Consider the following 12,265-nt stretch of genomic DNA (forward strand, 5'->3'; position numbering starts at 1 on the left):
CAGTGAAAATGGACGTCACACTAAACTCCGAAAGCTTACTCTTGAGTTGTGTCAAATCATATCAACATGTGTCTAAAGCCATTATTGCACGTTGGGTAAAAACTGTTTTGCAGTTGGCTGGTTTAGATATTAAATTTAAAAACCACATAGTACTAGATCAGCTACATGTAGTACCTCAGCATTATTTCGATGTGCTACTTCTATCGATACAACATTAAAAGCTGCAGGATGGTCAAGTGATTCAACATTCAGAAAATTTTATAACAGACCTGTATCAAAACAAAATTATGATGATAATTTCATAATAAAATATTTGGTTTAATTAAGTATGGACAGTTTGCAAATAAGATGCACATAACATGTTTATCATGTATACAATAAATATAATACATGTATATATTGTTTGCTCTGGTTATACTTTAAAAGAATACAAGTTAAACCATACCTGCCAACCTCTGAAACCTTCAAAGAGGGAGATCTCCCCCTCAGCTATGACAGCTGAGGGGGAGATTTTGCACGAACGACATTTTCAAGTTAAATATATGACCTGTTTACTTATTCATCTACAAAGCACCAATAAGAGTTAATAAATATACTTTATTTCTCAATTCATGGTTTTAATCTGTACAAAGTGTTATTTTTTTGCCTTTTTCAATACCCCTCTGAGTCGCATAATTGATAACATTCCATATTTTGATTTTTTTGTGAGGATCACACTAAGCATGCTTTAAAACATCGTACAGACCACCAGAAGAAACCGAAAAGTTGATTGAACATGATGTGCAAAATGAAGATCCATTGTCAAGTGAATTTGGTTGTAAAAATTGAAAATCTTTCATTCAATCTGCTTGACATTTTGATTTGCAGTTATCTATTTCTTCTTTTTTACACTGTCGCTTTGTCCAGACAAAGCCCTCTATTTTGTTGGAGTTGACATAGCAGAAATGAATTTCGATTACTTATAAATCGAACACAAAAACTACTGACCAAAGTTTTCAAATTATTGCAGATTGTTTATTTATTTCTATTGACAGTAACAAATAAGCCAGAGAATTACGAACGCGGGTCATTCCAGGTAAAAATATCCGAAAGCGGGAGATTTTATACTCCTGCGCTGGAGCGAACCAGCAAGCAGGAGATTTCCGGAATTTTGTCGTTTGCGCGGGAGACTCCCGCTCAAAACGGGAGGGTTGGCAGGTATGAGTTAAACTATTTACTTCGTTTATTTACATTGTAAGCCTGATAATGTGGAGCATAAATCAAGCTTGTTATGATTTATATTACATGAGTAACAGGTCACATCTCTGAAATCTCAGCATACAGGTTCAATAAAATTGTACAATTAACAGTCAGAGCTCAGACATAAATAAGTCTGTATCTGCTTTTGACTCGTAGAGGTCTAAATTTGTAGGTTTCAAGATTTGTCTCCCTTTAATTTAAGACAAATTATGACTTCAATAAGTCAATTAGTGTTAAGCAAGAAATATTTGACCAGAATTAAAAAGTTGCAAATATTGACTCCTACAAGTCGATAAGTTACCAAAATTGGTCAACTTCAAGACCCAAGCATATTTATAATAAAATGCTCCGCTGGGCGCAGCTTGATACGACCGCAGAGGTTGAACCCTGAACAGTTGGGACAAGTATGGACACAACATTCAAGCTTGATACAGCACTGAATTTGAATTGTAATTAAATATTTGACACAGCATAGGTTTCTGACACAGAATGAATGTGGTCTAAGAACTTAAAATAATTTAATTTACCTATTCAAACCATATCATTATTATTTGCTTTTATATATAAATCAGAAATAACCAATTTAAAATGGAAAATTTTAAAGAAAAAAAAGGAAAGAAAAATCTCCCCCCCCCCCCAAATTTTTTGAACCCCCTTATGATTCATCACCCCCAAACTCAATCCCAGCCTTCCCTTTGTGGTAAGGTACCTTGCAGTACCATTTCAGAGAGATCCATACACTTGAACATAAGTTATTGTCTGGAAACTAGAAAAATGCTTGTTTTTTCACCCCTTTTTGGCCCCAAATTCCTAAACCTTTAGGGCAATTACCCCCAAACTCAAACCCAGCTTTCCCTTTGTAATATGGAACCTTGTAGTACAATTTCATAAAGATCCATACTCTTACACACAAGTTATTGTCCTGAAACTAGAAAATGCTTGTTTTTTTGCCCCTTTATGGCCCCTAATTCCTAAAATTTTGAGACAATTACCCCCAAAATCAATCCCAGTCTTCCTTTTGTGGTATGGTACCTTGCAGTACAATTTCAGAGAGATCCATACACTTGAACACAAGTTATTGTCTTGAAACTAGAAAAATGCTTATTTTTGGCCCCTTATTCCTAAACATTTTGCATGTTGGGCAATTACCCCCGAACTCAATTCCAGCTTTCCCATTGTGATATGGACCCGTGTAGTACAATTTCATAAAGATCCATACACTTACACACAAGATATTGTCATGAAACTAGAAAACTGCTTGTTTTTTGCCCCTTTTTGGCCCCTAATTCCTAAAATTTAGAGGCAATTACCCCCAAAATCAATCCCAGCATTCCCTTTGTGATATGGAACCTTGTGGTACTATGTCAGAGAGATCCATACACTTACACACAAGTTATTGTCATGAAACTAGAAAAATGCTTGTTTTTTGCCCCTTTTTGGCCCCTAATTCCTAAAATTTGGAGGCAATTACCCCCAAAATCAATCCCAGGATTCCCTTTCTGATATGGAACCTTGTGGTACAATGTCAGAGAGATCATTACACTAACACACAAGTTATGTCTGGAAGTTACAATAAAATGCTCCGCAGGGCGCAGCTTGATACAACCGCAGAGGTCGAACCCTGAACAGTTGGGGCAAGTATGGATACAACATTCAAGCTTGATACAGCTCTGAATTTGGATTGTGATTAAATATTTGACACAGCATAGGTTTCTGACACAGAATGAACGTGGTCTAAGAACTTAAAAATTTTAAATTGGACATTCACCTATTATGGTCCAATATCCAAAATCTAAATACATGGTTAGATTCAGCATATCAAAGAACCCCAAGAATTCAATTTTTGATGAAATCAAACAAAGTTTAATTTTGGACCCTTTTGACCTCAATGTGGACAAAGTTGATAACGGGGCCCAAATATCAAAAATCTAAATACATGGTTAGATTCAGTATATCAAAGAACCCCATATATTCAATTTTTGTTGAAATCAAACAAAGTTTAATTTTGGACCCCGATTTGGACCAACTTGAAAACTGGGCCAATAATCAAAAATCTAAATACATGTTTAGATTCAGCATATCAAAGAACCCTAAAAATTCAATTTTTGTTAAAATCAAACTAAGTTTAATTTTGGACCCTTTGGACCTTAATGTAGACCAATTTGAAAACGGAACCAAAAATTAAGAATCTAAATACACGGTTAGATTCGGCATATCAAAGAACCCCAATAATTCAATTTTTGATGAAATCAAACAAAGTTAAATTTTGGACCCTTTGGACCTCAATGTGGACCAATTTAAAAACGGGGCCCAAAATCCAAAGACTTAATACACGGTTAAGGGTAGATTCAGCATATTAAAGAACCCCAAGAATTCAAGAATAAAACCCCATTGAAATTGATCAAGAAATAAGCAATTTATACGAAGTATCTTCTTTTGCACAATACTGTGCAATTGAATATTTCTTGCTATTGCGCAATACTGTACAATTGACAATTTCTTGCTATTGCGCAATATTGTGCTATTGGATATTTCTTGCTATTGTGCAATACTGTGCAATTGAAAATTTCTTGCTATTGCACAATACTTATTATATAATAATTTACACATCCTGTTTGGTGTGTATCTCCTACCATATCATTATTATTTGCTTTTAAATATAAATCAGAAATAACCAACTTAAAATGGAAAATTTTAAAAGAAAAAAAAAAGGAAAAAAAGAAAAAAAAAGAAAAAAAACACCCCCCCCCCCCCCAATTTTTTGAACCCCCTTATGATTCATCACCCCCAAACTCAATCCCAGCCTTCCCTTTGTGGTATGGTACCTTGCAGTACAATTTCAGAGAGATCCATACACTTGAACACAAGTTATTGTCTGGAAACTAGAAAAATGCTTATTTTTGGCCTCTTTTTGGCCACCAATTCCTAAACGTTTCGGGCAATTACCCCCAAACTCAATTCCAGCTTTCCCTTTGTGATATGGAACCTTGTAGTACAATTTCAGAAATATCCAAACACTTACACACAAGTCATTGTCATGAAACTAGAAAAATGCTTGTTTTTTGCCCCTTTTTTGGCCCCTAATTCCTAAAATTTTGAGGCAATTACCCCCAAAATCAATTACAGCCTTCCCTTTGTGATATGGAACCTTGTGGTACAATGTCAGAGAGATCCATACACTTACACACAAGTTATTGTCTGGAAGTTACAAAAATGCTTATTTTTGGCCCCTAATTCCTTAACTGTTGGTACCATAACCCCCAAAATCAATCCCAACCTTCCTTTCGTGGTATTGAACCTTATGGTAAAATTTCATGAAAATCCATTCACTTAAACTAAAGTTAGAGTGTGAAAACCAATGTGTCTTCGGACGATGCCGGACGACGACGACGCCAACGTCATACCAATATACAACCAAAAAATTTTTTATTTTTGCGGTCGTATAAAAATGCTTATTTTTGGTCCCTTATTCCTTAACTGTTTGTACCATAACCCCCAAAATCAATCCCCACCTTCCTTTTGTGGTATTGAACCTTATGGTAAAATTTCAGAGAGATCAATTCACTTAAACATAAACCATTGTGCGAAAACCAATGTGTCTTCGGACGACGATGACGACAACGACGACGCCAACGTCATACCAATATAAGACTGCAAAATTTTTTTGCGGTCGTATAAAAAGGTCATGCATCTACATGAAATTATGACAACATTGAAAGACAATGCTTTGTCTTCTAAAGAAAAATATGCATGAGAGCCTAAAAAATTTGTAAGGGTTCCGCGGAACCCAGTGTCTCGCCTACTTTTGCTGTTAGTAGCAGGCTCAACAAAAATGTGGAAAAAATTATTAAATTTTTTTCCTCTAGATACTATCTTTTGAATGTAAGAAGTTCTGTTCAAGTTTGGTAAAAATCCAAGAAGGTTAATGAATCTAATAAATGTTTTAAAAACTTTAAATGCAGACTGTACGTAATGTTAACTGGAATAAAACTAAGTCCATCTATAAGTAATATACGGAAAAACAGGAAATAAATTTTTACAAAATTTCCTTCTAGATACTAGCTTTTGATCATAAAGAAGCTTCTGTCCAAGTGTGGTACAAGTCCAGGATAGTTTAAGAAAGTTATTAAAATTTTGAAAGCTTTAACCACAGAGTGAATGTAATGTTAACTGGCAGAAAAACTAAGTCCATTTATAAGTGAAATACGGATAAACAGTTTTTTTTTTAACAAATTTTACTTTTGAATTCTATCTTATGATCACAAACAAGCTTCTGTCCAAGTGTGGTAGAAATCCAGGATAGTTTAAGAAAGTTATTAAAATTTTGAAAGCTTTAACCGCAGAGTGAATGTTATGTTAACTGGCAGAAAAACTAAGTCCATATATGAGTAAAATACGGATAAACAAGATTTTTTTTTACAAAATTTTCTTCTGGATACTATCTTATGATTATAAACAATCTTCTGTCCAAGTTTGGTACAAATCTAGGATAGTTTATAAAGTTATTAAAATTTCAAAAACTTTAACCACAGGGTGAATATTTGTGGACGCCGCCTATGACGCCGACGGAATGTAGGATCGCTATGTCACGCTTTTGCGACAAAAGTCGCAGGCTCGACAAAAACGGAGATAATGTTAATTTACTTTACAATGCAACCATCTATAACCACAAAAAATGAGGAAAATAATCTTATGTTAAGTAAAAATGTTCAATTAGATAATTAAATATAGATAGCTCAGCTCCTTGTGAACTCTCAGACAGGTTTATGATGTCATAGGTGGTGCACTTTGGCCACCAATTAAAATTAAGTCTTTTCATTAACATAAATAAACCTAAACAAGTCTGTCATTTTTTGACTTAAATAAGTCTGAAAATGAAAACACATTTTTATAAAAAATACATTTTTTGACTTCTGTAAGTCAAAAACAAAAAACGACTTGTTTATGTTTGAGCTCTGACTGATTAAATGAAGCTTACCTTAAGCTGAAATTTGATTACAACAAATGGAAGTTTTTAACGACCTTGACTGGCTATACAGCCCTTGCACGGTCGGCCCTGGCTTGCGCCTTTTTGGGCATTAAGTAATTTAATTTTTACCATATGGTAATTGATATAATTTAGAATGACAAAAAAATTATTAAAAAATAATATAGAGTAAAAATTTGAATAACTAAATGAATAAATAAATTGATGAATAAGTTAATAAAGAAAAGAAAAGAATATAAAAATAAATAAGGCCTAAATTAATATATTGTTTGTTTCCCCAATCCCAACCCTGCCAAGCCAGGTGTGGGTAGGTAGGTAGGTAAATAATTTTATTTTTTCCAAAAAGCTGGAACAATATCAGTCATCTGGCAAGCCTGAAAATTGGAACTGAATAAAATAATATTTGACTTAGTTTTGACAATAAAATTTTATGAGTCGGACCTGTTTTTGCAGGGTCGGTAGGGATTGGGGAAACAAACAATATTTTATTTTAGGCCTAAAATAAAATAATATAAAAATGAAATTTTAATATAAAAAAAAAAAAAAAATGGGTAAAACTAAATAATTAAAAAACACGGAGCCACCAGAAGTAGGAACAGGAGCAAAGCTAGGCCAAGCAAACAGCAGTGAACGGCAGCAACGTTGTCCTGGTACACCAGCAGCCAAGTAAAGAGCGGAAAATTTTGATATGCCAAATTGTGTATGTGAATTTATTTGCCAAATATTTTGTATAAACCGAAATATGCCTAAATTTGTGTATGTGAGTTTTGCAAAAATAATTAGTAAGATGTTTTGTATGTACTAAAAAAAAAGAAAAAGAATTATTGAAATTTGATTATAATTTTGTTGAACCTATTTATGCTGAGAGTTAACATGCCCACCCTATCACTCGTTTTCCCCCCAATGTTCTTTTCTGATGTATCATGTGTATTATGTGCTCTGTTATATTCTTTGAAAAGTTACCTCTATAAATGGCATGTGCACTCTCATGTTAACTCTCAGCATAAATAGGTTCAACAAAATTATAGCAAGAGTAACAAGAAGAATTTGAAATACAAATATTTCTGGATATAAATATGGATCGAACTTACTGGAAATTCAGGTCTATCAAATTTTAAGAAGTTCGGTTTGAAAATTTATTCTATACTCTCCAAAAGTGAAGGATCTTGAGAACTCTAGGAATACTATTTAAAAAAAAGTAGTAGGTCATATCATCTGGGATGGAATTGTAATTTACACATCTTATCATTACTTTTGGGTAGTTCTGGAAATATTTAGCACCAACAAGCACACAAAAGGTGAGAATTGATATGTATGCAAAAATTTCTAACCATCAATGAAGATTTCATGGCAAAATCTCATGGGTCTCAAAGTTGAGAACAAAATTCTCACAAAGTTCACCTGAAAAAAATGGCTTCAGCATAATGATATTGTGGTAAGGTGTCACAGCTAAATAATAAAATAGCCTTTCAAGAAGTTAATTTGTTATAATTACTTGGACTACACTAAACATTCTAAATACCAGAAAGCCTTACAAAGAAGAAATCCACCACAAACTTTTAGATGGACATCAGGACCATTACTAAAATAGGGGGACCTGCCTGATTTTTGGTGGTCAGGACCACAGGATTGCCAGTTTTTTTTTTAGAACACTGCAAAAAATGGGTACAAGTTGGTAAAAGTATGAATTGGTAAAAGTGTGAGTTGTCAAAGATACAAGTTGTCATGTTCCCTTCGGTCCATTGTAATTACCAGTATCAGTTTTGATAAATTCACTCTTAACTATAATTTTGATACATGCAAATATTTTGGTTTTCTATCTTGGTGTTTTTTTTCAAATTTCATGCAGTGCGAGTTGTAAATAGTCTAACATTGGATATAATCAAATTTGACTTAAATTAAAAAGGAAGGTAAGGCATATGGTATATGTATAAAAATAGAACATTTAGAATTTAGTGCAGACAATGACAAAATTTTATATCGATATCCTGTACCCAAGCGGCTTTGAAAATTCGGCCAGACGAAGTATAACTTTCCATTAAAAGTGTTTTCTTACCCTGAGTTACTTGCGTCAGTTGATTCAATGCTATGAATCCTTAATTTATTTGCAACATCTTTCAATGTCTGGAGAGTTTTGCTGTCTGGTCTGTGGTAGTCACTCATTTTTCCAGGATGTAACACAGTCTGTAGTCGACAGATTTCCACGCTCAACTGTCTGGCCTTGACCCAAAGCCGGTAAACTGGTTGCAACTTTGCCTATATTACTAAGATGAACAAATTGTAGACAAGGAACCAACCAAGATGAATATCTGGTTTCCAGTTCAATCATTTGCCTTTTTAACCTTTCAAAAATACAATTCAAAATCCCAGGTGAAAGAAATACTAATTTTCTGTTCAAAGTTGGATTTCAATGATTCCGGTAAAGTGATAAAAAAGTTAAATTTATCTAAAGTCCCTTAAATACATACACAAATAACATAAGCTCTGGTGAGCTTTTAAAAAATACAAAACGTGCAAACATTGAGCACACACCCAGACAAGCCAACACGAAAAGATAGAATATTAGATCTTATTTGAGTCAATAATCCGCCAACTAATCTAAGTATAAAAAGTAAACTTAATACACGACCACCTATCGGCTTAGCAGATCATGATATAGTTTATGGAGAAATAGACACCCGGTAAAAAAGAGTAAGAGAAACACCAAGAAAAATACTTTTAAAATTCAAAGAGGCAATCTGGAACAACACTGATAAACAATGACCTTAATACAACACTTAACACCCATCAATATCATGTATGACTCAAGTGATGCAGAGGCACTATGGGACATCTTCAAAATTAATCTCCTGAAATCTGGGACTATTCATACTAATAGTATAATAGTCCCAGCTGAAATCAATAGAGTCAAATGTACCTCACAAATTCTCACATACATGCACAAGCACAAACTACCTTGGATAAACAACAATCTAAGGAAACTCATAAACAAGAAAATCAAGTGTTATAAAAACAGAAATAGCAACCCATCGAAATACAAGAAGCTAAAACAAACAGTTCAAAAAGACCAAAGGAAGGCATATTGGGAATATATAGAACAAATTATTTATGATTTACCAATCAATGAACCAAACCAACATCAGTCCACAAACACAAAACCAAAAAAGCTATTTCAGTATATCAAAAGCACTAGAAATGATAATTCAGGAATTGCGCCTCTGAAAAAGAAGTCATACTAATAACAGACACTACTGAAAAAGCAGACATATTAAACCAACAATTTCAGTCAGTATTTACTAACGAACCACCGAAAAATATTCTTGATAAAGGTCCAAGCCCATACTCAAAAATGCCAGAAATAAAAATTACAACACCAGGTGTCGAAAAGTTATTACACAAACTAAATCCCCACAAAGCTAGTGGTCCAAATAACATCAATGGACGTGTATTTAAAGAACTAAAAGCACAAATCGAACCAATCTTAACCATCATTTTTACCAAATCTCTTGAAACAGGCAAAACATCAAAAGACTGGAAACATGCAATCGTTGCACCAGCATTTGAAAGGGGCGAACGATACAAGGCTGAAAGTTATAGGCCAATTTCACTAACTTGTATTTGTTGTAAATTGATGGAGCACATTGTGACAAGTAACATCATGGAATATCTGGAGGCAACTAACATCCTTTACGACCTCCAACATGGTTTCCGTAAATCGAGATCATGCGAATCACAGCTTATTCAATTTATATCAGAACTTCATAACAACAACAGCAAAAATATACAAACAGACCTCATTATTATTGAATTTGCCAAAGCCTTCGATAAAGTATCACACAAACGTCTACTCTACAAACTTAAATACTATGGCATTCAAGACAACACTCTTATAGAAAAACAAAGGATACGGGGTATCCATCCATGACACAAAATCAGCACATGCACAGCAAAAAAAACACACAATAAGCAAAGGAACAGCGCCTTTTTATCAGACCGTACACAAACAGTGGTTATAGACGGAATAACATCAAACACAGTACCAGTTAAATCAGGTGTGCCCCAAGGAACTGTCCTTGGGCATATACTTGGGCATATACTCTTTTTAATATATATAAACGATTTTCCAGAATACCTCGATCACAGCAAATTACGACTCTTCGCCAATGATAGCATTATATACCGTGAAATAACATGTCAACAAGATTGCACAAAACTACAAGCGGATTTAAATGCGGCTGCTAAATGGGAGGCTGATTGGCTCATGGCCTTCCGTCCAGGAAAATGCACTATTCTAACCATCACACAGAAAAAGAAACCATTCAAACACGATTACATTCTGCATAACCATACTATAGAACCAGTAACATCAGCAAAATATCTTGGCGTAACCTTAGTCAAATTTAAAATAGAACAATCACTATGCGACATCACATCAAATGCAAACAAATATCTTGGCTTCCTGAAGAGAAACATAAAAGTATCTAACACCAATATCAAATCCCGTGCATACCAATCCATAGTGAGACCAAAACTTGAATATGCCTGTAGTGTATGGGATCCACACACAACAGAATACACAAATAAAATAGAAATGGTACAGAGGCGTGCTGCCCGTTATGTATGTAACAACTACCACAACACCAGTAGTGTTACATCCATGATACACAATCTCCAATTGCCCTCACTTGCTGAGCGCTGCCTCAAAACCAGACTGATTATGTTCTACAAGGTCATCCATGGACTCATTGCAATTCCATCGCTAGTCGTTATACCAACAGATACTAGAACAAGAAAATCACATAACCAATCATTTCGGAAATATCCACCTCAAAAGACAGTTACAAATGGTCATTTTTTCCACAAACAAAAATTAAATAGACATGTTACCACAAGTTGTGGTATCATGTTAAACAATTGAAAGCTTTAGAGAACAGTTGACATTAAATTAACTGTTCTCCACAACATAAATTAACTTAATAAATATCAATGTACATATTTTTAATCACTTGTTGTTTTTTTTTTCTTTCATGTAAATATCCCCATTCAAGTAATCTACAAATTCAAAAAATAAATTGTGTTGTGTAACTATAATTTGAATATTTTGAATTACATACTCCGCGCATGCAACAGTTCGTAATCTTCATTATCATATGAAGCTGACACTGTATATCAGAAGAAGAAGAAGAAGAAGAAGAAGAAGAATATCAATAATACGTATTAAGGGACGAACTTCCCGGGTGTGCCTAGCGATGCTATCCTCGTATATATATTTCTATTTCATTGTAAATTTTAATTAAAATCAGAATGACTATTCAGCTTCAGAAATCAGGTCTTTGGATTTGGTAATAGCCAAGTTTGAAAATTACTGTGGTGTTTTTATAAAATTATATTTGGGTGGTCCAGTAGTCTAGTATACGAAAGTCTGTCAATTGGAGTGTAAAAATATTCCTCAATCAATACATAAGGCTTGGAGATTTTTGCTTTGTGGAATGAATTATAAAACAAATGCTGCAGTTACTGGAGGCATGGATCTACCATCTATTTTGAATAAATAGAGGAAAGATGTCCGATTAGCTTGTAAAGTCGACTAAATTATATGAGCTCAAACCGATTAGGTAGTGGTAACAATTATCAACGCACAAACATTAAGTGATCACTATACAAATCCGTGTGAAAAGTGCTGTAAAATATCACTCCTTTTAGTCACACAAGATCTGCTTCAAAGAATTAGATGTTGTACAACACACAATCGAAGCAGAGAAATATGAAAACTATAAGTTTGAGCAAGGAATTGTATATCAAATATAAAACTTCTTGGTTTGAGAGAACAGAGTCTGAAGGCGTGCCTTTGATTGTATTATTGAAGATAAATCGCATATTTTTATAAGGATGTTCTCTAAATGTTGATTTTAAAGATAATGTTCTTAAGTTGCTGAAAGTTTTAATGAACATTTTAGTAATATTTCAATTATCAGTGTATTTGTTTTCGGGTGCAAATTTAAGTCAAACCCTATTATCCCAAGAAAACCGTATAGATAT

The 12,265-nt window shown here is 33.9% G+C and overlaps 1 protein-coding gene and 1 long non-coding RNA gene across 2 annotated transcripts in view; one reads left to right on the top strand and one right to left on the bottom strand.

Moving 5' to 3' along the window:
- The window catches only part of LOC127710436 (transketolase-like protein 2), a 31,604-nt gene extending 23,129 nt beyond the window's left edge, over positions 1-8,475 (bottom strand). Inside the window, exon 1 of the mRNA XM_052216269.1 lies at positions 8,283-8,475. Coding sequence (XP_052072229.1) covers positions 8,283-8,389 — 107 coding nt within the window. The 5' untranslated portion in view covers positions 8,390-8,475. The remainder of the gene's footprint in view (positions 1-8,282) is intronic.
- Positions 1-12,265, top strand: part of LOC127710853 (uncharacterized) — a 243,599-nt gene that overhangs the window by 14,264 nt on the left and 217,070 nt on the right. The gene's annotated exons all lie outside the window — the stretch shown is intronic.

This window comes from Mytilus californianus, unplaced genomic scaffold (genome assembly GCF_021869535.1).
Source record: "Mytilus californianus isolate M0D057914Y unplaced genomic scaffold, xbMytCali1.0.p SCAF_1, whole genome shotgun sequence".
In the NCBI taxonomy this organism is placed as follows: Eukaryota; Metazoa; Mollusca; class Bivalvia; order Mytilida; family Mytilidae; genus Mytilus; species Mytilus californianus.